The sequence below is a fragment of the Ciconia boyciana genome, chromosome 1 (genome assembly GCF_034638445.1).
Source record: "Ciconia boyciana chromosome 1, ASM3463844v1, whole genome shotgun sequence".
Taxonomy (NCBI): Eukaryota; Metazoa; Chordata; class Aves; order Ciconiiformes; family Ciconiidae; genus Ciconia; species Ciconia boyciana.
Genome location: NC_132934.1, coordinates 122,099,834 through 122,126,819, shown reverse-complemented (window position 1 = coordinate 122,126,819; position 26,986 = coordinate 122,099,834). Strand labels below are relative to the sequence as shown.

The following is a 26,986-nucleotide window of genomic DNA, read 5'->3' as shown; positions in this document are numbered from 1 at the left end:
TGAGAGGCCTGTGAGCAAAACTTGCGAGTGCATTCTGCTTCTTTCAACAAGGACATTTTCATGTTGCAATTAGCCAAGAAATACATCTTTTCGAAAAGTTATCAGTAAGAGCCTTACAGGATCACTTTTGCTTCATCACAGGGCAGAAGATACGCATTCATCTACCAGATGGCATCATGTCTATATGGAATATAATGTATTTCATAAAAGCAGGTGTAGAAATCTGAACAATCCATTAAAAGTATTCAGAATTAGCTTATGGACCATGAATAGTTCTCTAGGTCTCTTTATGTAGCTGTCCTCTTTGGAGTATCTGGACACTTAAAAATTTTGCACTCAAATTTTAGTTACACTAATGTGTAAGACGTTGTTGAGATGTAGCTTGTTTGGAGAATATCAGGTATTCAGCAGTGAAGCAGCACTTGCTGCTTATGTCTGCTCAGAATTGCAGTCTTGTCCTTATTGTGTGTCCCGGAGGCCATGAGTCTTTCTCGTGCGTTGCATGCATTAGTACAGAGCCAGTCTTTCACCTCCAGGGTCTGATTTCTTTCGGTGATTACTTGTAAGTAAAGAACCTTCTGCTTTGGCAAAGGTCTCTTTGGACAGAAGTTGTGAAGTATCAAGAGTGGTATTTTTAGGTTCATTAAGTGGTATATTAAGGTTCTGCTTAAAAGCCTCAATTCTGTCAGGAGCTGCCTTGGCGTGAGTAAAATGTGACGTCGTTTCTACTATGTGTACAGTTATATGGCATAAGAATGCAGTGTCACATCCACAAAGATTACGGTTTCGTGTCGCAATTCAGCCCTCTGTCCAATACCCACATACCAGGGATCTGAAGCATCTCGTTTGGGTATCACCAAATCAATCGAGTGCTCCTGGATTATGCTGGGTCTTGGACAACGGAGAAGGTGGTAGGTAGGTATGTTTGGGCTTGATGAGGAGTTTTACCCCCTCAGGTACAATAGCCCTTTTATTAGAGAGTCTGCTGAGATAAACAGACCTGACTTTACATAATCTGGAGCAAAGACTTTTGAGCTGATGTGTTTTTCTGTCTTTCAAGAGAGTGCCTGAACCACCAGGCGGGCCTGGTGGAGTGGCTTGCTGGCTTTCATGGCAAAGAGCTGGCCTAGCTTGGAGACCCAGCCCTAGGAGGGGGTTACTGTCTGAGCACCCCAAGTGCCTGAAGGCTGGTGTGCTACGTGCAGTCCTTGCCATTTCCTAGGAGTTGGCTTGGGTAGTTTCTTGATTTGTACTGTTGACTGGTGAGGATCACGTTCTCATACATGCGTTGCCCTCTCTGCTCTGGGAAGGGGATGTCTGTCCTTAGCTACGTTGTATTAGAAGTAATTATTTCTGCAGTGCGTCATTGTATACGTGTACATATGTGATGTCATATAAATGGAGCAAATGCTTTCCTGTATTTAGGTTGGGAATGTGGTAGAAGGCTTAAACTTAGAGCTCAAATGGAGACGTGAGGCCCAGCTGCTCGTTTTGCTGACAATTTGTAGCCTCCCCTTCTGCAGTGGAAGATGTTGAATGTCAGTAATGGAGCTCAACAGCAGGTAGGCAAACTTCCTGGTACTTTGCCTACATCCCATGTTGAATAGAAGCTAGGATTACGAAACCCTGTAATTTCAGTCTTCTAAAGGACAGTTGCACGTGTGAGATGAAATTGTTTGACTGTATCTGGAGCAGTAAATACATCGGTACAACACTGGTGATGAACATTTTTCTTGGTCCTCAAGAAAGGATGAGAAATTGCCATATAAAGTGCTTGATACTATGGCTGGGAATGGTGACTTGGAGACTGAGGTACCTGCTGTATGATGGTGGCTGTTAAAACTTCGTAGTTGTTGTATTCATCTAATTTAAGAGGGGGCTCTAGGGACTGCAGTTGGGGAAGCAATTAAGGAAACTCCAGCCCCAGGGTGTAGCTTTGTGATGGTTCAGGTGAGGAGGTTGGTCGTGCACAGGTTCAGTAGTATGATCTTACCAAAACCAGGCCAGTACTCACACTGCTTGTGCACTAGACAGGACAGGAGGAAAAAGCTCCAGCTAGCCTTTTTGCTGGCTGTTGGTGAAGAAATGATTCTTTACCTAGCATGAAGCCTGCTGATACATGTAGCAAACTGCAAAATTTTTGAACAAATTTGAATCTGTAAGCAGGAGTCTGTATTGGATCATTTCTGCATGTCATGAGGTAATACTGTTTCTGAAGTGGTGGTATGAGCCAAAGGCAGGTCTTTTTTTTTGTGTCATCGAACCATTATTTTCGCCAGGTCATCTGAGATAGTGAGGGCTGGTCCCAAGAATTGCTGCTGAGGCTCTTATCTGAGCGTAGAAGAGTTGTAGCAGGGATGCTGGAGTCTGTGAGCTCGTGGGGCTTTCCTGCAGGGGCTGGCAGGGCAGGTCACCTGTTCTCTGTGACACTCCTGCTCACCACAGAGGTTTCTGCCCAACCCTACCTTCTCTTTAGCAGCTTTGATGTTGAATGTTACGAGTCCGTGTGCATAAACAAAACCATTTACTCATAGAGGAGGAAAATCTTTAGAGGAGGACACTGCTGTCGGTGAGTTGGTCGCAGATCCTAGATGGGGTTTCGGCACGGATGTCGGTATTGTTACACTTCCAAAGGATAAGAGACTGCCATGTTGGCAATTCCTATCCCCGAGGGACATTTTTTCCCAGCTGTTTTCTCAGCACAGGATAGACCTTGGCAGTGATCTTCAGTGGCTGTGGGGTGGTCTTGTGATCTTCACCCTGCCTGCTGTCCTGGAAGAAACCCAAAATTTCTTCCGACACTTGAACTCATGACAGATTGCAGCCTGTGGCAGTGACATGAGATGTAATAGCTGGCAGATGATTCAGACCTGTTTGTTCTTTTTCCTGCAAATTTTCCTTTCCTATTCCATTTAATGTTTCCTTTTCTGCACACAACAGTTCCTGAGCTTAAGCTGTGAGGACGTGTGTGTCTGTGAACCTCTTTGAAGGGGGCTGTGAAAAGTGATCAGAGGAAGGAAACTTGCTGGAAGGTCTAAATCCACTGTAGTGTGCCTACACCTTGAATGGAAAACGGTTAGACACAGGCAAATCATTAAAAAGGAGTGAATACCACTTTACAAAGAGTGAGACAACACTCCTCTCCCTGGTATTTGAACTATTTATTTCTAGTGGTTAAACCTGATGTCGCTTGTGTTTATTTTCTGAGCTTGAACCGAAGTGTGTATGTGTGCCTAGCAAAAGGGGATATGTCAACTAGGGTGTAGTTTTATAGCAGAACTGGGAACCCTCAAACCATTGCGAGGGGTATTTATAGGCCACGTAAGTTTACCCCACACTGCACTATGCTTTTTTGTGGTGATCCTGCCACTCCCCTGCTTCTCTCCTGAGCACTGACAATCCAAGGAGCCTTTAAAAATGCAGGTAAGGAAAAAGTTGAAGCAATACTGAGTTTCTTTTCCTCAGCATTTTAAACCGAAACATATGCTTCCTACCTCATTGCTGGGATTTCACTGAAACCCCTTCAGCAACACGTTGTTGAACAGAGTGATCTTTTATCTTTCATAGCAAGAAGGAATCCTAATCAAACGCAGCCCAGTAGCATGCTTTAGAACAATCCTTACATTTTTAACAAAACTTCGAAAGCAAATTTACTCAGAAAAGTCTGTAAACAAGAATGTACCTTTCCTAAAAAAAAAAAAAAAAAAAATCCCGATACAATACAGTTTCTTTAACCTCAGGCTAATAAAAAGTTGCTGCCAATTTTGATACACTCCAAAGCCTGCTTCAGTTTTCTTTGCTCTTTGCTGAAATATTTCGTACGAATTGCTTTGATCTGAAAAGGAAAAGCCCTAAGGGCTTAACTCTTACTGTTTGTCCCTGCTGCCGTCAGTCCTGGTGATGTGGTGTGAATGAGGCCAGGATGACTCAGCTGAGTGTGGTAGTTCGCAAATGAGAAAAACCAGGCTGGACATGATTTGTCAATAGTTGTAGATGCAGAGGCTGGAAAGAAAAATGTCTAGAGAATTGAACGGCTTTAGAGGACGACAGATCTCGATTTCCAATGTGTTTGCACAAGTTACCGTGCACCTCTGAACACCAGGGTTCTGGAAAGTCCTGCAAGAACTACAAGTAAAGGCTTTTCCACTCCTGAAGTGGCTCAATCCATCAGAGCTCGCCTCCAGATTGAGCTACCCTGGCTATGGGTGCCTCAGAGGCTGGTCCACAGCTGTGAGTAACCATTACGCAGCTGAAGAACGCGTTGTGTGACCTGATGTTTTGTCTTCAAGGCACATCACAGCACCAGCAATGTATTTCTTTTAATAATGGTTTTTTTTCCCCCATCCCTTTTCTGTTAATAGGGATAATGGATGTGTTTGCGCATGCATAGGTTCCTGGGTGCATAACTTGAACATCTGGGAGCAGCTACCCTCCATTTTCTAATTGGTACTTACAGCCTTGAGTCTCAATGACTTTCAGTAAGAGTTTATTGAGGTCCATGGGACTGATGTTCATTGGCTATGGAAGTTAGGTACTGTTGGTTGTTTAATTCAGCTTTTAATTCAAACAGTACATGATAGCTAGGTGGATGTATTAACGCCAGAGAATCAGCACGAAGCAAATATGACATTAACACAGTCATGGAGCCCCCCTGCTCCTATTAACAGCAAGGCTTGAGCTCTCGATGGAAAAGCTTTGTACACTTGTTCACCTGTCTGAGATTGATCTGATTTATATCTGCAAGCATGATATAGAACTTCTGCATGCTGTCCATAGGGATACAAAGAATAATTTAATAGTCTAATCTGGAATGGAAATTTTAATTTTGGACTGTCAGACCTAGTCATATATATATGTCATATATATATATATATATATATATATATATATATATATATATATATATATATATATATATATATATAAAACCCCCAACAAACAAAAAAGCCCAACCATTAGTAGGAGACCCAAAGTGCTTTCTAACAGAAAGTAAGGAGACCCTCACCTTGTATTGTACCCTGCTGTCATCCTTTGGCTTCAACTTCACTTGTACATGGGAAGAGAACAATACCCATTGAACAGCTTGTGGCTCTCGCCCCTCTGGGTCGTGGCGGGAGGAGAAGGGGACAGCCTAGATCCTGTGCGATAGCCAGGGAGCAGTATATGTTGGCACTGCTGAGTTTTCGATGCCGTGTGTTGAAGAAAAGAGTACGGTGTAAGCAAGTAGCTGTTGCTGTTAATCCTTCCTGAAGTGGCTACTGGGGAAAGGCAGTTATGAAAGACAGTACTCAGTGTGAAAAGCACCAATTAAAACATCATTTCAGCATTCCATCTGTGCAGGTTTTTAGGCGCGTAGCTTGATTAACTGCCTTTACAGCTGCGTTGTAACCCACCAGGGTTTTGTGCTTTTAAATAAGAACTGTGTTACTATATTTTCTCATCAGCATGTTGTCAAAATGGCAGCATCCAATATAAATTCTAGTTAGTTTTCTGCAATGCTGGGTGTTTTGGATTTCTCCATTGTCTTTTCCCCTTTATAATTGCAGTATTTCACACTGCAGTGCTTCCTTTACTCTCTAATCTTCCAAAGCTCAAGAAAGGTAGGATGAAACACACCAGCTATTTAAATAAAAACCAACTTTGGTCTGATTTTTTTCCTATTTCCTGGTCTATGCAAGAATTTGTATTATTTATGTACCATTTAGATTTACCTGAAATAATAATTCATCATCATATCTAAGGCCAATAGTATTCAGGAAATAAACCAGCCATTAGAAAGTGAAAGCTTCTTATCTTCAAGGAAATAATAATTGTAATAATAAATCACTGTCTTAAGATTTACATGTACTGCATTTCTGGAATACTTTACCAAGAAATTCTGCTTTGTAAACAAGGCAGAACTGTTTTGTGTCAGGCAACTTCTAGTAAGAACAATAAAAATCAACCAGTAGTTCTCAGTTTTCCTTACATTTCTTACGATAGTTCCTTTAAAGAGTAGTTTCTACCTACTTGTTTGAATAGAAAGACATAGGAACTTTTGTCCTTATGTCATAAGACTGAGTTGCCACTGCCTTCATTAAAAAACAAAAAAGCTCTCTGAAAACCAAAACCAACCAAACAAAAACCCCACAGCCAAATTTAGGACAAAAGACCCCAGGGTTCCCCCTCTGCTCAGTGTAAAGCCAACTATATAAGAGTTTAAATTGCCTGTCAAAAATAGTCATATCAAATCAGGCTCTGTCCCTTCCCTACACTGCATGGTACAGCCAGGAGGAAGGTTCAGCCGTTCTTTGTTCTGGTTCTGGTTTTGTAACCCAGCACGGGTAGGATCTACAGTAAAAAGAAATAAAAATAAAACAATTCTCCTGACTATTTCCCCTTTGCAGCTATAGAGAGAGTCCTCTGCATAGAAGGTTAATGGCTTAAAACGCAAAGCGCTCGTTGGTCAGATGCAGCAGCTTGTGGGGTATAGCAGCTCCATTTGGACGTGTCAGGTACCAGCATGGGAAAGCTGCTACTGCATTCCTGTTAATAAGCAATGGGTATATTTAGGAAGGCACTGAAAGTGTCTTGAATAAATCAAAAAGCAAGAGGCTTTTTCACCTTGTCTGCTTTTTTTCTACTTGCTGGGAAGCCCAACAGACTGCAGCATTATCTAGATAGCATAGGGGAAATCCATGCATGAATTAATAACTACTACTGTGATTCTTAGGAGGTTCCCAGTTGACTTATTGCCCTGTGGCCTCACGTGGAGCTTTGCTGGCACCACGTAGGGAGTGCCCTGCCTCCCTCCTTGCCTGCCCCATGCCACCCTGCCCTGGCACCTGTCTTTCCCCACGCTGGTACAGAGATGGCAAAACTGGGGGACCCAGTCTGTGGCTGGGCCTCCCGCTACATCCCCTTCTGGGAACACGCGGCACAGCAAGAGCTGCTTCGTGCCTGCTGGGGGCTGCAGGACTGCATGAGCCGTCAGAGCCCTATTTCCAGCTCTTCCTCTGGCCTGATGTGTCTTCTCCTCTGCTCAATTCCCCTTTGTGCATGCTGCTTGTGCTTTGGTGCAGCGCCTGGTGCTCCTGCTCCGATCTGGGTTCTGACATCTCGTATCACACTAACAGAAGTGACAAGTATCAGGCTCTCCCCGCGGCTGTCACTGGCATAATACGTCTTGCTGAGCAAGGTCTGAACCAAACAGTTCAGTAACGAGAAACAGAGAATTCGCTCTCCTGTTAGGACTTTCTGGGAAGTACCGTTGCCCCTTCCCATTCCCACACTCATCCTTCGTTGCTTGGTGAGAGATGCCACGTCTTTCTTCCACAGGCACAGTCAGGCCTGCATACCTTGTGTGCATCTCAGCTCTTTCTGTAATTGTCACTGAGAATCCAGTTGATCTTACTTGCCTGAGAAAAATTAACGTGTGCAAAGCCTATTGGTCAGCCTATTTAAAAACTGTGATTTTTTAAAAAATAAGCTATTTTTTAAAATAGATCCGATCAAAGTTGCAAGAGACAAAGAAAGGGTAAGGAAATGGTGTTCCCTGCGAAGCAATGAGTGGCATTGCAAGTCTGGCTGCTGCTTCATTCCTGAGTGGGAGATGTTAGGGCTGAGAAAGGTATTTCACCACTTGGACGTTCAGTCCTTTGTGCTGCCCTGGGGAACGGGGTGGTGGTGAGAGTGCTACCCACTGCCCTTGCTGGTCAGTTCCCCTTCCTAACAGCAGGCCTGCAGGAGTGAGCCTGGCAAAGGCAAACACACCGAGACATGCTGACAAGCTGAGGGAGCTGCCTGCGGCTGGCTGTCATGAGGACACAGAGAGAAGGAATTGTGACGGTGTTTCTAGCTTGCTTTTGCCGTCTTTTCCTGCTCCTGAGCAACAGGCAGGTGAGGCAGCTGGGCAGATAGTGTCACTGAGGCTGGGAGCTGATCCCACCCTGGCCACCTCTAAGCCATGGAGGACTTTGGCGGAAGCAGGTGCCAGAAAAGCCAACTTGCACTCAGGCTTTACTGGCAGCGCTGGTCCACCCAGTTCGCAGCGGCGTGCTATCTAAAGCTGCACAGCCACTACCCACACCCAGCTTGCATTGGGCGGGCTCCCCGCTGGGACAGAGCAAGCTCCTATCTGCCTGCAACGTATCCTGTAGACTCAGCCCAGTCTGCTCTGGCTGAATGAGGTCCCTCAGGGCCTCAAACCAAAGGGAGTTTAGTCCTAGGGAGCACTGACCCCTTGTTTTTAGCCCTGGCAGGAGGAAAGCCAGCTCCTCTTGGAAGAGACACAGCTGCACCACCCTTGCGGCGGGTGGTACTTTACTGAGCCCTTACTCACCCACGACCACGAGGGGGTAAAGTGTGTGAGCATGACCCTGCGATGACATTTCTGCCCTGCTCCCTGGGCAGTAGTAGGCACTGATTTCCAGCTCACATGCTTGTGGTTAGCCAAGTACACCAGGAAAAGTCTTTCCTGGGGAGGGTAAAGGCAGCCTGGTTTTTGCCACAGCGTGCTTTGCTTTGTCCCACTTGTGAGATTAATGGGCTCTTTGCACTTAACCAAGCTGAGCGCGGTGTTCCCAGCTCAGCTCATCCACTTACAATAAAATAATGTAATTCAGGAGGAAAGCATATCTAAATTATCCTCATTTAAAATCAACAGATAAGCTGAACATGCAGGAGTAACAGGAGGGCCAGCAAGATCTCAGGGAGGAAGGGAACGTCTCTCTGGATCCAAGCTTTCAGCCAAGCTCCTCTGAGAAGTGAACAGATCAGCTCTGTACAGAGTTATCTAGCAGGCTCCTGTCCAGGTGCAAAGGAGCTGCATCAGCCCCTGCATGCTCTACCGTGCCTTGGATTGGTGCAATCAGCAAATCTTTCCTGAACGACAGCAGAAGAAACATGCTGTGACCATCACTGCCACAAGCCAAGCAAGAAACTTCAGCTGAAAAAATGCAAATGGATTTGCACTGGCAACTTCATTTTGGAGAAATGTAATTAGTGTTTTACTGATTGGGTTCTGCATCCCTCTGACTTTCCTGACTTCTCTCTCAGATCTCCTGGTGACCAAAGATCACACCAGCACTGTGTTCACACACAGAGGTTAATGAGTAGGACCTACGTGAGGAATGAGGGTGGGAAGAGGAGTCTGCTGTTGCTGCAGAACATTCAGCATTATCAGAGCGCTGCCGTCATCTGCTCACTCATCCTAGGGCGTGTATTGCAAAAAGCTTTGTTCCTTCCTCTTACCATTTGAATTCATTTATGTCCCATTTTGGATTATGTGGTCAACTCCTTGAGATAGAAACTGTATTTCTCTTAACATTTGCAGGCTGCCCAGCAATTCGGGGCTACCACGGTGTGAAGTCTTTTTCCAGCAGAAAGTAATATGTGGGATTAGAAGTGAAAAGAGAATTAATGACATCTACTCTAACTTCTCCTAAGAAGGGGAGACACCCGTTTCCATTTTATCCTTACAGATGTCTGTTTCCTGGTGGAACATGGTTGTCTCTGGAGAAAGCTGGATGAATTTTAAACTGAGAGGCTTCTAGTGAAATGTCACTGTTTTACGTACCCATGTGGATAACCACTGTAGAAGTGCCCTTATTAAAGCTAGACCGAAGAAGCAGTGTTTAGATTTGGTAGATACAGTCTAAGATTTGAGGTCAGGGTTGCAACTGAGCCAAGCCCCTCTGGGACAATTCGCATCGGGGACCCTCACTAGGATCTGTGATTGCTGTAAAATTGCCAGCTGGTTAATCTCAACTTGATCTAGAGGAAGAAAATACTGGAAAAAATTCACGGTAGTCTCAGTGTTGAGAGGGTAAGCATTGGCTCTGTCTTTAACTGTTGTGGTTTTAGTGGCCGTGCAGCTTGCTTGCCTTTCTGGGGAACTGTGCTTGTGGGGCTGCTCAAAGCTGGAGCCTATGGATGGCTGATGAACATTACTTATGGAATCGTATTCCTGGCAGAGACGTTTGAAGTGATCGGGGGCTTTTACAGGCATATGATAGTTACAAAAGTTGTTTATTGCCAGAACCATGTAGTCACTGAGAACAGTGGCTATTATCTTTCCCACCCTGCTAATGTCTTAAGAATCAGAAAATGTACAAATTTTGCCTAATTTTCATCTCTGATCCTCCCTTGGCAGTTCTTTAATGCAATGGTTGTGCAGTTGGAAGTGAGGAGATGGATGTGGGTGTCATCCAAGGGATTTCCATGTGGTTTGCCAAAGGATAAGGAAACGGCCTGCTTGGTGCAGCACGCTTCCAAAGATGGAGAGTCCTTTCAAATGAGTAGTCCCCTTCACCTGTGAAAAGACAGACATAATTAATATTCTTCTAGGGTGTTTTGAACAGTTAAGTACCAGCATGAAAAAAAATGTCAGGCTCCTATATGTTTCCTTGTTATTATGCTGCTTTTGCATACATAAGAATACATTTGGATGGGCTAAAAAAGGGTTCTTAATGGAGCAGAGCAGGTAATAATATAATTCTGAAAAAATGAGAAACTGGAGAAGATAGAAGGTTTCAGATTTGGACAACGTGGGAAATGGATGGAGCTGATGCAAGCTAATGAATCCGTATTTGGGCAGAAGAAGGTGTAATCATGTCTGATGTAACCACCACAGCCATCACGTAGCATAAAACGGTACACCTGTTAGGCCTGCGCATCTGCCAGTCTTGCATGCACTGAATGCTTAATTGGAATTTTGTCTAATGAGGCCAGTATGCAAATTTGTATGCAAATCTAACTGCCAAACCTACTTTGTTAAATGCTGCATTGCAACTTGAAAAACACACCAACAGCATGAAGGCATTTAACTCTTGTGTCCAGGTGATCAGTGCTTATTTTCTGCGCTGGTTACTTGGCAGTAGTGTCCAGCACTTAGTGAGGGCCAGCACAGTCCTCAGTTTTGTTCTTTACACGCAAAGCCCAGGTAAGAGGTGCCAATGTCCTATCTCCCTCTGGCTTCGCAGTGCCAGCTCTTACCTCCACTGCCATGGGAGGTGCATGTTGTGTGGACCCCATGCAACAGGAGGTCCTCAGCAGGGACTCCACTGCCCTTCCCAAGTCTGATACCCCCTGAGGGTCTCAGCAGCACCGGCAGAGCAGATGTGTGCGGCCTCAAACCTGGGACCCCTTCCTCCTCCAGGAAGGCTGGGGGTGAAGTTGGGGCCGTGGGATGTGGATTTTGGGAGTGCCAAGTCTGGTCTTCCTTTTGCTATAGCTGCATCCCTGCTGCAGGGGCTAACCCTGCCCTGGCAGCTGCCAGCTTCCCTACGTGTTAGTGCTGCGTGTTAGTGCTACGTGTTAGTGCACAGCACGGTCACAGCTGTGCTGCCATCCTTAGCAGTGTCACGCCTTGGTCATTGCCATGTCTACCACCCAAAAAAGGGCGAGCTGTGCTACTGTGGTGCTTTAAGGCGGCTGGCCTTGCTGGGAGCACAGACTGGAGCTTCCCTTCTTGTAGACCAAAATGCTGCTGCTGTGTGCTGAGGGAAACTGTAAAAGGGTTTGGCTGCTGATCACCCTCTAACGCCTACCGTGATCCCTCCTCCTCTGGGCAAGGAAGGAGTGGGGAGCCCCACAGCACAGAACATCCGTGGCTACGCTGCCAGTCACCTGGCGGTAAAAATACAGCAACAGTTGGGTTGGTAGAGTAAGGGTAGCATGTGCCCACATACCCAGGGCTAATCCAGGCACTTTTATCTCCTCTTGATTATCTGGCTTGTTTACAGAGAAGGTGATTTTCCAGGCAACTAGTCGAAGGCACCTGCCCGCAGCTTCAGGAAGACTGCAGTGGGTAAAGGTGCATTCAGAGGGCGAATTCTGATATAACTTACGGTGGTGAAACTTAACTTTTTACTGAGGTCTAAACAAGGCGGGGCTCAGAAAAAAAAAATAATTAAAAAAAATCAAGCAAACCCCATCTGGGAAACAGACTTTGATTTTGACCCCCCTGCATGGAGAGCAAATCCTCCCATGCAACGCAGCACAGGTTTCACCTCTTTTTTGAAAGAATGTCCCAGGGGTTGTTATTCTCTTTTACAGTCTGCAAACACCATTCTTACTCTGCAGACTTTGAGTTCCTCTTGTAAGTCACGCTACCGAACCCGTCTCCGTGTGCAATGTGTCTTTCAAGATGATTATTGTCTCCCTAGTTAAATTTTAACAACTGGGATGAGAAAAGACCTTTGTCCTAGAGATAAATTCAGAGGTGTTATAAGGTTATTGCACTGGAAATAATGGATTTAATCTCAGTTTTGAAAAAAGTAAGCCTCCTGAGTTAGACTGCCTGAGTTGATGTTTAAAAGGAAGAGCTCTACAATACTAATTGGTACAAACTTTTTATATTAATCAGCTTGTAACCTTTTCAATTTAATTTTATGTATTTTCATGCAAAAGACGCATGTTGAGCCTTGATTCTGTAGAACACTTAAATGAAGCTATATGAATGCCTGTAATTCAGTGCAGTTCAAAACTGGGGGTGCACTATCTGAGCGTTCACAAGTCTCTCCTTAGTCTAGACAGTTAAAGAAACACATAAATAACATAAGATGTAGGCATAGGAATGCATTTTTGCTGCTTTTTAAATGTACTTGCCAGGGGATGAAGCTTGATGACCTGTCGTAGCCCTGTCTCTCATGAAGGTGCTTAGCACTGTGCAGTGGCTGGGCAGCAGCTGATGCTTTCTGCATGGGTGGAAATGGCAACATGAAGCACAGGTCAATGAACAAATCACCAGACAGGATGAATAAATGAAATGGCCGGTAGGACAAAATGAAACACTAAGTAAAGGGGAGATTCCTGTACTTTTTGTCCACCGAAGTCCTACAAACCAGAAATGAAATTGTCATTTATGACAGGCACATCGCCCTGGTGAACTTTCTGAAGTACACGGTGTTTTAGACTTGTTATCCTATAACCTTTGGGAACATATTTCTTCAGCTCTTCCCCAAGATAAGCAGCTATCTCCCTGCAGCCGAACCCTGCCGGCCAGCCCCGGCGGCACCGTGCGAGTCCGGGTGCCCTGAACGGTGCCAGCAAGCGGTGGAGGGACAGCTGCCGGTGGGGGAGGAAGCACCAAACTCCTGGTGCGAGTGGGGTTTGGGCCCGCCAGTGCCTGTCCCAGGCTCTTCCCCGCTTTCTGGGGTGCACCGGCCTCCTCTCGGGTGCGAGGCAGTTGCCCGCTGCCCGCACAGCTCCCCGGCCTGGCCCCTGCCATCCTCCACAGGGCCCCAGGGCGCCGGAGGAGGGATCCCAGCCACGGCCACGAGCCCCTCTGGTGTCACCGGTGGGCTGAAGTCAAACTGGGAAGGTTGTTTCAAAGCAGGGCAAGGAAACATGGTGGAAAACATTTCTAATAGGGACGTTGGAGAAACCTGGAGAAAAGGAGGCTGAGGGGAGACCTTATCGCTCTCTACAACTGCCTGAAAGGAGGTTGTATGAGGTGGGGGTCGGTCTCTTCTCCCAGGTAACAAGTGATAGGACAAGAGGAAATGGCCTCAAGTTGCGCCAGGGGAGGTTTAGACTGGATATTAGGAAATTTTACTTCACTGAAAGGGTTATCAAGCATTGGAACAGGCTGCCCAGGGAAGTGGTTGAGTCACCATCCCTGGAGGTATTTAAAAGATGTTTGGATGAGGTGCTTAGGGACATGGTGTGGTGGTGGTCTTGGCAATGTTAGGTTTATGGTTGGACTCGATGATCTTAAAGGTCTTTTCCAACCTATACGATTCTGTGATTCTGTGATTCTGTTGTGGGTTCATTTTGTTTCAAGGATAACTTTGCCTGCAATTAATAACATTTTTTGAAAGGGAAACCGTAGCTCAAGAAGGAAGCAACACATAAGCATTGCTCTGAATGTTCATTTCATTTAGCTGAGGATTTTTTAGTAAAGAAAATGAAATTACAAGCTTTCAAGTTAGTGCAGAAATTCGGGGGGGAGGGGAAGGAAGGACTTTGTTCATCAAACCGAAAAATCTGTTATTCCTGTAACTTTTATTCCCGAAGCTGTGAGGCTGTCAGAGGCTTTTCCCACCGCTCCCCTCCTTCCCTTCGTTTACGAACCCGGGTGGCTGCGGGGGCAGACATGGCTGAGGGGCCAGCAGCCGAGAAAATCCCATGGCGGCCTGGAGGTGCTCTGCTCCCTCTTTCCCCACCGCTTCATCCCCTGGGGGCTGCTGGGGCGCCTTGACACCGGTGGTGGGTCAGGACCTCTACCAGGGCCGGCGGCCTGCGGTCCCCGGGGAGTTCGGTCCCTGTGGCGAGAGCTGCGCTGCCGCTGCCCCCACGCTGTCTGGGCTGCTGCTGAGCCGCCCTGCATGGCGTGGGCACCGGCTCTGCCTCACCGCACGCTTTCCGGAGCCACCGGCCCACTTGTAGGCTACGTTTATAATTAAACTACAAGAAGGGATTTCAGCCTCCGGTGCCATTTTACGTGGCCTGAAACGTGAAGGCCTGACAAGGCGGCTTTTGTGTGAGCGAAAGCCTGGCCGATCCCCAGGCACTGGCTGCGGGGGTACACAAACATAGCCGCTACGTTTCCAGCACGCAGATTTGAAAAGAAGACAAGCGCTGCAAGGCCAGATGCAAAAGTGCTTGAAAAAAAACCCCATCCAGCCCAAAAAAGAAGCTCCTCTTCAAAAAGCAACCTCAGCCAGCTTCCCTGATATGAAGCTGGAAGGAACAGAACGGCCTCAGAGCCAACGTCCCGTTCGTGTGGCCTCCGCTTTGCCAGTCATTTGCATTTACGCTGAAGCCCTTGCCATGCTGGCTGCTGAGGGCGGTTGTGGCTGGGCACAAGAGCCACAGCGGACAGAGCCCAGTGTGTCCATCACCAACAGTCCTTTGTGGGGCGACATTTTTACCTCTTGGATGTGGGGAACATGGGAGTCAGGCAGCAGATGAACAGCTGGAGACACCATGCCAGGAGCGAGCCATGCACAGCTAAACATTAAACCTAGCTGGGAAATCCTGAAAAAAACTCCATAATATCTGAGGCTGAAGAATTATAAGGGGATGCTATGTCCCCATACCACGTGGTGACCTGGCTGTCCATCCCTCGAACTCAGTGTGCTCTCCTGTTTTAGGCCAGGCCAGGGACAGGTCTGGATCTGCCTTTCCACTGAGATGCATGTGTATCTAATGGTTTATAGCTTAGTTGTCCATAAACAAGCCCATTAGGTAGGGGTGCTTTAGAACATCCTTGTGTGCTATGGCATGGCTGCAGCTCTCCGGTGGCACGAGCGCTGTGGGACGAGCTGGAGAGGCATCTGGCTTGCAGGGGTTAACCAGGGGAGCTATTAACTCAGCATGCTAGAAGGCATGGCCTGGGCACATAGATCTGAGGAGGATTTATATGTTTTCGTGTTGATTTTCTTGTTGTGTTTTTCAGCCTGGCGTGTGTCCCAGCTGTCCAGAGCCCAGAACACCAGCAGCGGGCTGAGGGCAAGCTCTTTTTGTCTAGGAAGAAATAGAGCTGCTCCAAGTCCCTGTCACCTTGGGGCTTCCTTTAGGGCAGAGGATCTGCCGGGTCTGTCAGCCAGGCAGGAAGTGTGCTTCCACACAGTTTGGAAAACGGAGATATTTTCCTCAGAGACATTATGGTAAACGTTGTCTGTGACAAGACTAGTTTACACTCTCCCAACCCTCCTGGTTCTAAGTTTGTCTTGCAACACAGCCAAGAGCAGTATTAATAAAAATGTCTACAGATAGCCATTTTGTGTGTGTGCATGTGCCTGAGTACACCTGTAATTCCTGATTACATGCCAAAATAGTCAGAAAGCTTTTTTTTGGTGCATGTGAGATAGTGAGAAGTATGTCTTCTTACCAGCAAAGAGCCAGATCTACTACAACATGATCACGAAGAAAGAGATGTTTGACTCATTGGTTACAGCTTCTTCATTTATGAGAACATCTAATAAGTTTTTTGGCTAGAAGTTTCTATGAAGTAATATTTTCTGAAAATAGTAACTCTTGGTTCTTGCAGTGAGGAGCACTTCACATCTGAATACCACAAGGTGCTTTACAGAGGTGGGTCTCTGTCTGAAAGGAGAGGGAAGCCCTGGCTTGGTGACTCGCCCCAGGTGGTATCTGAAGCCAGTGGCAGAGCTAGGTTTATTATTAAGACTTACTGGTTTCTTGTGCTATCATAGCACCCACACACAGACCAGCACTCCAATACGCCAGTTTTTCAGAGTACAACTTTACCCCTGCCTAGGCACTCCCCTGGAGAGCTGAGAGAAAGGAGAGATCACCCACTGCACTGCTATGTTGCCTAGAAAAGCAGCATCCAAGCAGCTTTAAACACACTTTAGAAAGCCTTTGCTTCACTTCGCCGGCGCTGAACAGCCTTAATTGCAAGGGTGCTGCATGGCAGAGGGTTGTGCGTACAGAGGGGTGGCTCAGGAGGGCAGGACCTGCCTGGTGTCCTCTGGACCACAGCCTGGAGCTGGCATGTGCCTGATTCCAGAGCAACCTCTTGGAAAGTAATTTTTTTACATTGGGAGTCAGAGCAGCAGCTGGATGGTCCTACATCAGAGCTGTCCTTTCACATAAAACATCCTTCTTGCAGGCTGGGGCTGAGTGCTCCTTGTCACTAACAGGCATGTCGCCATGTTTTATACCCTGCCTTGCAACAGGGAAATCAAGGAGATGATAGTGTGGGAAAGAGGTAAATATGGGGAGACTTTACCTTAGTAGGGTAGGGGATTTGCCCCACTGTGTCTGCTCTCTCACAGAAACCTTCACAACAAAACAGAACAATATGCTAGGAGGGTAAAAAGAAGTGTGTATGCTTTTAATACCGCTAACCAGACAGAAAGGTAAGACTTGTTCTTCAGGTGTTTCCTGGTGGAAGGGGCAGTTTGCAGTAAAAGCCCACTGTTTAAACAGGAAAACTGAATACTGCCTGACAGTGCTTCTCCTGATGGGCTCATACTCCGCACCAGCACTCTGCTTCGCTCCCATATGGAACAGATGCTGTTATTATTGCTGCTCAGAGGCAGCACTGAGATTAACAATTTCCAGTACAGATACTTCTTTGGCATTACATAACCTGGATATTTAACACACACTAAATTTTCATTGCAAATTGGCTGCTGTGGGGGTATTCACATTCTTAAAAAGCTGTTTCCTTCCCAAGACATGCAGTTAGTTATACTATAGCCTTAGTCTGAGCCGATTATGAAAGCCATACTAAAAAATGAAGTGAGTATGGGACTGTGGGATCTCATTGTTTTAAAAAAATAAGAAGTAAAATCCCAGGGCTCACCATTAGTTTTCCAAGCTAAACAGCATGGAATAGTTATAAACTTTGATCACAAGAATAGGGTAGCAATGTAAGGCTGGGATGTATGTGGCACTGTCGTGATGCTCAAAAGATGCATGTAACAGATCATATAAAGTTCTTTGTAAGGCACCTACCATAAGGCGAAACAACACTACTGAGATATAATAGTCACTCTTATTCATTGGATTAGGGAGAGAAAAGATTAAATCACACTTGAGACATCTGTCTGGCTGCATCAAAAAACTTCGTTTTCATGCTAAGTGTACTTCTAAAATGTCACCCTGAAAATGAGTGACATTTTAATGGGCTGATTGCCAGGATTCTCAAATCAGTTAATCTGCATATGAATCACAGCATCAAATATTATGGAAAAAGTATAAGAAACTAGAATTATGAGAGAACGCCTTGTATTCCCTTTGGTTAAACATACGTTGGGAGGATTGTCTTTTAGAAATCTAATATTACAAAGGCAAATGAGATTACAAAATGCTGTGGTATGCCCATTTATACCAATAGCTGGTTGTGATTACATGTGGTCTTTTTTACAGCTGTCTATGAATAGCAGCCTGGACGTTGCCTGCTCTGTCAATTAGCCGCACAGCATGTTACAGCATCATGACAGTCACTAGTGCAGCCCTGAGGACGAGTTGCATTCCCTTCTCCACATTTCTGATGCAGCTCCAATAAAGTCAGCAGGATTTCACCAACATCTTCTGATCATCTCTCTCCACTAAACAGTTTTCAGGTTGCTCTTAAAAATGATGGAGCCAAAACAAGCACCAAGGGCTGAGAAAATCTTTCCAACTGAAGCAAAACTTCCTATCAGGATCTAACTCTTAAACAGTTTTAGTGGGAGGAGGGTGCAGTCAAATTCCTACAGCAGGTTTTCTCATCTAATGTAACTAGCTCAATGCAGGACTTGGCATACCCTAAACAATTGTTTATAGCTCCTGCACAGCTCAACTGCTTTGGGAGCTGATTTGTGACAGAAATCCGTTTGAATGGAGATGGTAAATTTGATTTACTTGTGAAAAATAAGTGAAGAATTCCACAGCAGAACAATCTGGGTCACAGTGTACTTTGGATTATAAGATTTAGTACAGAAAAAAGGCCCAAACCACATAATTCAGATCCAACTTTCAAGCATCAAAAGTCTGAGGTTAATCAAAACTAGGGTTTAGTTCATCCATTCATGAAGATGCCTGTGTAGGTTGAAGCTGACCCTGTGCTTGGATCTTCCCGTCTCCCTTGGGGTCCCCCAGGACTGTTCAAATCCAGGGATCAGACCCTTTTCCAGTTTGCAGCAGAAAGCCCAAAACCACACACAGAGAAAGCTGTTTAAAGGAGAAGGCAGCTTGGGTAGAAAGAGGTACCAGCAGAGAGAACTAGCTGTGGGTCTGTCCTGGGTCTCTGGAAATGTGCAAGCAGGAATAGGGTAGAGGGATGGATGTTTCAAGGTAATATTGATCTCCCTCAGAGACTGGAGAGTAGCTGAAGTAATACAGTTTTGTGCAAAAGAAAGAGACCAAACATGGGAAATGGCACTGGGGGAGAAACAAGACTTAAGCTCAGAATTAATGTGCAGAAACAACAGGAGAATAAATCTGAATTTCCAGAGCAGGAGGCAGGGTTTGTTGTTCAGTGGTGAGCTTGGTACTAGACACCTGACAGAGAGGCTTGAGCTTCCTAAGGTGTTTCCTGGGTCATGGGGGGAAAGATTTGCCCCCACCTGCACATCTCTTTTTTAAAAACAAGCTAAGACAACGCCTGTGGCTTTGGACTTTGCAGAGGCATAGCACTAGTGTTACCCTTATTGCTAACACACCTAGCAAAGTGGATGGGGCAGCCTCGGGAACTGAGCCAAGGAGGCCCGGAACAACATGCATGATGCTTTGCTGGCTGCATGCCTACGGCTGCCAGCGGGGGGATGCTAGCAAGCCAGGGTGCATGCGAATCACTGGTCTCAGCAGCCATGCCGTGATAGGAACTGATCCTGTCTGCTGAAACCCCCAGGGAGGGTGACCTTTCCCCAGTGGGAGAAACCAGGAGCAGGTGAGCAGCGTGGCCGTGGCTCACCTCTCATGGGCACAAGGAAGGGGGATTTCTTCTGGCCTCCCCTTTGGTGAGGTGGTGCACAGGAGTTGATCACAGTATTGCCTGCTGTCCATTTGCACGACTGCAACTCCAGGCAGAGCTTGGCTCCCAACCTTTACAAAGTCATCAAGGGAAGTGAAGCTCTTTCGGTATTGTGCTTATGATGCAAGTATACCACAAAAAATGTATCTAAAGCTTCCCCTCTTAAGGAGAACCGACTCTGCCTTCTCCTTTACAGCCCCTTACCTTGTATTCATTATGAAGGCATTTGTCTTTAGGAACAGAGACAGTTCTCAGGTGAACACATATGCAAAAGAAAACAAGTACAACACTCATTTCTGTAGAAGAATATATTATTTAGCAGATCAGTTTAAAAGTTTTTAAAAAAAATCTGTACATCTTTGAAGGTTTTTCTTGTTGTTGCTTTTTGCATCCATGAGGATAAAAATATGCTTGCACAGTGGTTTCAGCTTTGTGCTCCCTTCTTTGCTTGTGCTGAAGCATCCCATGATGTCTAGCTGTATCAGGCCACAAAGAGAACCTGCAAACTCACTAAGGTTTCTTCTAATTTCTTCTAGTGTAGAAAACAAAAAAAATTGCATCCACTATGCTGGGCTTCTGAATGTACTGTGAACACTATAAAATTCAGAGAATAATACAGAGAAATGTGTCATTAGGGCCTACTAGGCAAACAAGAGTATATGCCAGGACCCCTGTCAGAATATAAGCTATGCTGTAATTAGCATACTGCTGTACACATATATATAGTACCTTGACTAAACCAACTTTTTCTTTTGTTTTTGGATGCCAGTGGATCATTTTCCAGAAAAGGCTCCTTAGCTAAACTCTGCTTTGTCTCTACAGACTGTGGTCAGCGCGGTCACCAAAAAGGCAAATCTGCTGATGATCTGAGCCGTGCTGCACCCTGTGCAACGTCCACAGGGGAAGCCCTGCTGGGGGGGCTGCGGTGGGCATGCCAGAGTGAGGGAGGCCTTGGTGCCCGATGGCAGCAACACCTGTGCGAGCAGGCTGCAGGCTGTAGACAAGGCGCCTGGGCAGGCAGACAGGCAGGCAGGGCATCCCTGCCTGCCACCTCTCTGCGTACATCGTCCCATTTGGATTTTGACGTAGCCACCATGTCTGTTTGGCAAATACAGTATTTCTCAAAACCAGAATAACCTTAGGGCTTATGTTTTGCTCAAAGTCTTTTTCGTCTCACTTTTCGGTACTGCCGGTGGTCAAACTTTCACTTTTCTTTTTCTGCAACTGAAATGAAGAGCAAAGCAGGATTAATACCCCTGACTCACACAGTGCTGCTTTCCACTGCTGCTGCAAGTCGAACGCTCATCTCTCCACAAGGCATGTGTGACATTTCTTGGGAAATAATAAGCAAGCATGGTATATCACAGGCACTGTTTAATCCAAACAGTGGATATATGTTCTGAGTAAACAGCAGTCAGTGTTTCTCGTCATCTGCCATGCTAAGCTCTAGGATTATTAACTAACTCCTCTTGTTTCAAGATATTTCCAAATTCAGGCAGCTCCTATTTTCCTAAGACCTCTTGTGCCAATATACCATAATTAAATCTCCATCAGTTTGCATAAAATTTCTGTTTTCACAGCTTCTCTAAGCCAGAAGTAAAGTCTCAGCTCAACTTGAAAGATGAATAGGACTCAAAGTCTGGCAGTCATATCTGAGTTCTTCTTCCCTCCTTTGAGAAATGCTCCACTCTAAACTGAAGAATGCCTAAAAGACTTTCTTCTCCTTTATAACTTAGTGCCATCAAAGCATGTGCTCTTTGATTAACCAGCCTTCGTATTTGTGCTGCTGAAGGGCTTTTCCTCCAAAGCACTTGGGAGGAGGTGGGAGCTACACCAGACAGCTGCTATTCCCCTCATCCAGCCAAGGATGATCAAGTGAATGAACCTTCATTTCCCACATAGCAAATAATATCAGCCCAACTAGTGCTCCAGGGTACTTCCCAATTTATTTTAATGACAGAGTGACTGATAGTATCCTGTCTACCTGATACATTTGTTCATGTCAGGAAACCCCTACACTGCAATGCCATTTGGGCTGATTTTATCATCTGCCTTGGCAGGGAAAAGAAGCACTCGAAGAACTGTGCAAGGAAGGCGTGCAGGCTCAGTGTCACAGGCTGCAGGGTGCTGCGGGAGCCGGGCCAGCACACCAGCTGCTGCGCTGCGGGTGTGGGGCACCTGCTCCCAGGGCCCGGCCTCCGTGTCTGCCCTGTCAGGCTCCTGAGGCACCGCAGATGTGGCTGGAGAGACCAAATGTGGTTACATGAATATCCTACCTCCCCTAAGCCTTACATGTCAAAACTCTGTAATGTCCCCTAAGCCTTACATGTCAAAACTCTGTCTTACATGACACTCTGTAAATGGAGGTCCCCGCTCAGCCTGGACCATCAAATAGCTGTATTGGTTGTGTGTTTAATCCTACTGGATGCTGTGTGTATGAGAGTAATTCCTCATAAAATTTCAGGCGCGTCCTTGATGACAGACATGTCAGTAGAAGTTTCTTCCCAGAAAACAAACTTACGCATTGGTGGTGCAGTGTCTTGAACTACCCCACCCCAGAACATTTTGCAGCATTCTAGCCCAGGCTTACTCCTTCCCAGGGGAATGTAGCTCCTTCCTGGGAGAGGGGTTTGCTAACACACTCCCCTCAGGTGGTTATCTCTGGGTTTTTTTCTCCAGGTCCCTCTCTTGCAAGCAGCTCCCTTCCCACGGCCACGCTTGTGTCACGCCTGGTGGACTCTGCAAGGGCACGTTCTTGCACACACTTACTGCTTGTACTACACCCTTTCTCCAGCCAGGTCTAATGAATGTGTTTCTCATGATAATAATTATGCCATAAGTATTCCTACTGTTTTGGAATTAAACTGCTATGAAATTATAATGTTTGGCTTAATCATAACGTTTGCTTTATCAAGGAGATGTTTAGAGCTTACCTCTTTCATAGCATCATCTATCTGTTTTAATTCCTCATAGTGGTCCCTGGATTCCCAAAGGGGCTGGAGCATCACCTCCTCCACTTCTGGAAATAGCTAGGTGAAAACAAGAGAGAGAATATCAACATTTCCTTTTGTATTTGTTAACCTGTACATGCTAGAAATGGGCTGAAAGTTGGAATGTGAACTGTACATCCCCGTTTCCCTGGATAACTAAGCACCTGTTGGAGCAAATGCTGAAGCTCCGCATGCCCCCACTTCTGCTTCTGGCTTTGGGTGACTTACCTTTGTTACTGTTTCGAACATGGGGATGAGAACGAACTTCAGGAAGCCGATTTGTGCTGTTGGCTTGGTCACTTTATCACGGTCCATGAATGGTGCCACTGGAAGCCCCTCAGATTTTTCTCGGTCGCTCTGGAACAAATCCAGAGTTAATAAATATTAATCTCAGCTAGAAGCCTGTGAGGAGAGTGATGTACCAAGTAGATCACTAGCTAAAGAGCAGTAGCCTTCAAATACAGATCTCAGTGGTGTCTGAAGATAGCACAAAATAGCAATATGCTTCCCTCAGGCCAATGTATCCTGCTTTGTTGAGAGCAAGCATCTGAATAAAGAGAACTCTGTTCAGTTACATCTGCACAGTACTGGCATGAAAGCGTTCACCTCCAGGCTTACAGGACAATGAGGCCACCTGGTTCCCTTTGCAAACCCATGGGACTTGTGAGGTAAAATGTTTCTGAGCATTCAGAAAGGTGGTAATGGCTTTTGCTGCTCTGGAAGAGAAGGAATAGGTCTTTGATTTCCTCATCATTCTCCAGAGAGTGATTATTTTCGGGTATTCAACCAGAAATTACATATCCTTCTTTACTAATGATTAAAACTAGTTCTGGCTAGCTGGGTCAATGGAGAACAGTTCCATTGACTGCAATGAGTTTACCAAGCTACCTACTTGACCACGTAACTCACTGTTTCTACGTGGGTTCATGTGCAAGGAAGTCACAGCCTGTGCATGCAAAAAAGATATCCTGTAGCAGACTTTATCTCTCAATTATTGGGTCTTTAGGCGCATAGTGCTTTTGCTGGGTGGCCAAAACGGTGAGGCATACAGATACTGTAATTTTGAGTAAAAAGCTGCAGATGCAGTGAGCAAGGAGTGTTTCTGACACGTCATCTGAGGTGTCTGTCTCTTGTGAGAAGCCCTCCTCAGCATGCACCCTATCAAGGTGTAGACAAAACACACAAGAAAGCTCTGGCATCTCCTCCTCAGAGCACTGCAGCTGTGTGTCTCTGGAGATCCCACTGCTGCAGCACGTACACACTGCTCGGGAGCCCGTGTGCTGGAGGCACCTGTGGGCTGCTCTTCCAGGGATCCTTTTTTAAGCAATCAGAAACTCTGTCCAGCTGAGAATCCAGTGAGGAGCAATGGTCTGGGGAGCTTAAAGTCTGACTTTGCACACCTCAGCAAGTTGTCTGCTTTCTCTTTAGGCAAATATTCACACAGAGTGGAGATTATCTAAACTAGTTCCTGTGTGATATTTGATATCGTTTACTTGACAACTTTCTCTTGCCACTGCTTTTGCCCTTTTGGCTCAAAAATAATTTCTATGTCAAACAAACTAGCAAGGCAGCCACTTTACAGAGAACAAGCTTCAGTCTCCTAGCATTAGAATTTCTAGGTTGCTATTGTCTTTCATCTGCAAATTACAGTCAATTGCATTCACTTGCTTTCTGAACAGCTTTTCTTGCTGACATCCTTCTCCCGCTTTCTGTAAAAGAAGCCTTTCCGTCCTAGAGCTAGACTGGGCTGTCAGACAGCAGAGCACCTGAGGTGGGATTCAGGAAGAGCAGCAATTTGTGCAACTGCAGCTCTCCCTCATTCTTACCTGCATAAAATATTCCTCTAGTAAGCAATCTACCCAGGGCTCTGCTACTTCCATCGGGCGGACTTCATTGGAGATATCACAGCATTTTATCAGTACCATCTTCAGCTGAAAGAGGATAATACTTCAATACTGTAGTCTTATTGCCAGCCCTTTTTCCCCTGTCCAAAACCTGTATCTTTACAATGCAATGGGAGGCAATGTCTTCAAACAGAAAGGGCAGTTTTAGGATTAAATCAGAGGTCTTAAATGATCTGGCTTCTTTTCCACTCTCTCAGTTACCCTGTGTAAATTACTCATCCCCTCTCTGCCTCGGTTTCCCTGTCTGTAGCACTGGGATGTGCCACAGTGGGACGTGCGCTTATCTGCTGCATGAAGAGATTCAGCTGCAAATGACCATGAAGTTGTTTGTGGAGCACTCAGTGGCAGCTGAGGACAGGCTTCCCTGGACGTCAGACAACTGGATTAGGAAGTACAGGAGACTAGAATTTGTACTCTTGTGGATACTTTTTGCCCCACAGTAATGGACAGTAAGAATTTCTACCCTGACAGATTAAATATATATTTTTTTTCTTGATGGGACTCCAGGATTTCTAAAGCTGGAATAATCTATTTTATACAGAGCACTTCCAAATGTTAATTCTTTTTAGTGGGGCAGAGGATGTAGGAAGGATTTGGTTTTGATAATGTATATTGAATCTTTGTTTTTAAACAAACAAATGTTAATCTACAAGCTTTCATACCATGCACAGAAAAATAATAATCTACAAAACATCCTTACACAGGTCATGTGTTCTTCATTTGAGTAATCAAAATTTTCCATTTTTTCCTTGAAAGAGTCCAGTATTTCTGCATGTCTTGCCATGTCTGTAGCCAGGATTAACGTAATTATCCCCTAGCAAAGAAAACATGTTCACATATTAACTTGACATTCTTTACAAAGCCTACTATTGCAGAGCAAACTAGGGTCTTTCTTACATACAAAAAGCCTCAGATGCATTACATTGTTAACACTGAAAGGGGAAGTTTCTGACTTGAAACTGCCAAGCAAACTGGAAGAGGGTTATAAAGGGTTCATGGTATATGAAGATCATGGTTGGACTGATCTGTAACACCAGTGTGATATTCCAGAGGCATTGAGGTTTTTCCTTTCTGATTGACTAAATGTGCAAAAACAAACTGTACAACAGGATGTTAAAAGCCACACTCTGTTTGCCAAGATCCACTTTTGGCTCCTTGGAAAGCACTACAGGTTTTACTGCTGACTCTTGGTGGCCCTAGGAAGAGACAAAGATCGGTACATGTGGATGTCCTCTGTGCTCATCTTCCTTGGATTAAGGGCTTTGAAATATCTAGATGCAGCCAATGTGTTAGGAGCTCTGTATCCTGCTGCTAGGCAGAGTTTATGATGGGAAAACGTGGTTAATTTGAAGTTGCGGGTTTTCATACAGATCTATCCATTTTGGGTCCATGCCTGCTTCCCATGTGCTGGCAGAATCAGTAATGTCAACCAGACCAGTATCTGAGCCCTTACATTAGTCTGCTTTTTCACTTGGTGCGTAGGGAAGGTGTAATGTGGAAACGAAGACTTAATTTTGGCCCTTAGTGCTCTAATGGGAATTGTAGCATCGTTCACTGTCTCAGAGATAACTGTGATGACTCCCAGTCCACCAGAGCCTCTTCCAACAGTACAAGTGCTCTGCTGTTGTAAATCTTTTCCCATTTTGAAGCCCCTTTCAAAATTAATACAATGTTCTCTTAAAGCATAAACTTCTGCCATGAGAGCTTAATCCTTTCCCAGTCAGAGCTAATTGGCTCCTTCAATAATATAAATATCTACCCCCAAAATGTCATAGGCTTTAATAGTCAGGATGTACTCATTATTTCTCAGCAAGACATTCCAGGGAGTGCTGCTGTGGAAATTTTCCAAGAATCCCTCTTGGATCCTTCCAGGGTCAGGGGCTTTTTCAGTCCTGCCCTCTAGGGAGAATGATTCACTCGCATTGTACGGCAGGGAAGTCTGTGTGTGCTTACATCTTCAGGAACAGTTTGTACGACACAGATGGGAGCAGCATTCATACCTGTCTTATCTGTTTGAATTGGTCCTGGTTGACGTTGGAGAAAATGTTGTATTCTGGCTGGGAAATGATCTGGAAAGCCACGGCACAGTGGTGGTTCTCCAGTGGGGAGATGTCATTGTAGCGTACCGCAAGCTCAGTTCGTGCATTTATCTGATAGCTGATGTGAAGAAAAACAATGAGAACTCCTGCAGATGCACACCAGCTGCTCTAAACCATGCTGCTTACTTTTATTTACATTCTTTTCAATACTTATTCAATTAGCTGCAGTTTGTTTTTTGATTGTTAATACTAAATCAGAATTTTAGAGAAGATAGATATTACTTTAATATCATCTCAGGCACTATTCCCCTGTAGCTTTTTTTTTTTTTATTTTACCAAGTTTCTGTAGCTTAAAATGACATAGAACAAACATGGAAGGAACTGTCTGGGCTTCATTCAACCCCCACTAATGTAAACAGAGAGATTCTCACTGATCCCAGTCAGCATTGGGTTCTGCCCTTATTTAACGAATGGCTACAAATAAATTAGATTCTCTTGCTCTCTTTTTCACACACACATACATGCACACAAAAGTGTCCATGGGTCAACAGTTCTAATTTCCTCACATTATAATAAATAGAATAATATGCACTTCATGATTTATAATTATGAAATAATTCGTAAGTTAAATCACCCTTT

At 45.3% G+C, this 26,986-nt stretch overlaps 1 protein-coding gene across 1 annotated transcript in view; it reads right to left on the bottom strand.

Annotated features, from left to right (window-relative positions):
* Positions 1-19,791: 19,791 nt before the first annotated feature.
* PDE9A (phosphodiesterase 9A) overlaps positions 19,792-26,986 on the bottom strand; it is a 49,548-nt gene continuing 42,353 nt past the window's right edge. The window contains exons 12-17 of the mRNA XM_072852271.1: positions 26,309-26,465; positions 25,009-25,122; positions 24,231-24,335; positions 22,633-22,761; positions 22,348-22,443; positions 19,792-20,638 (exon numbers count right to left, since the gene is read on the bottom strand). Coding sequence (XP_072708372.1) covers positions 20,588-20,638; positions 22,348-22,443; positions 22,633-22,761; positions 24,231-24,335; positions 25,009-25,122; positions 26,309-26,465 — 652 coding nt within the window. The 3' untranslated portion in view covers positions 19,792-20,587. The remainder of the gene's footprint in view (positions 20,639-22,347; positions 22,444-22,632; positions 22,762-24,230; positions 24,336-25,008; positions 25,123-26,308; positions 26,466-26,986) is intronic.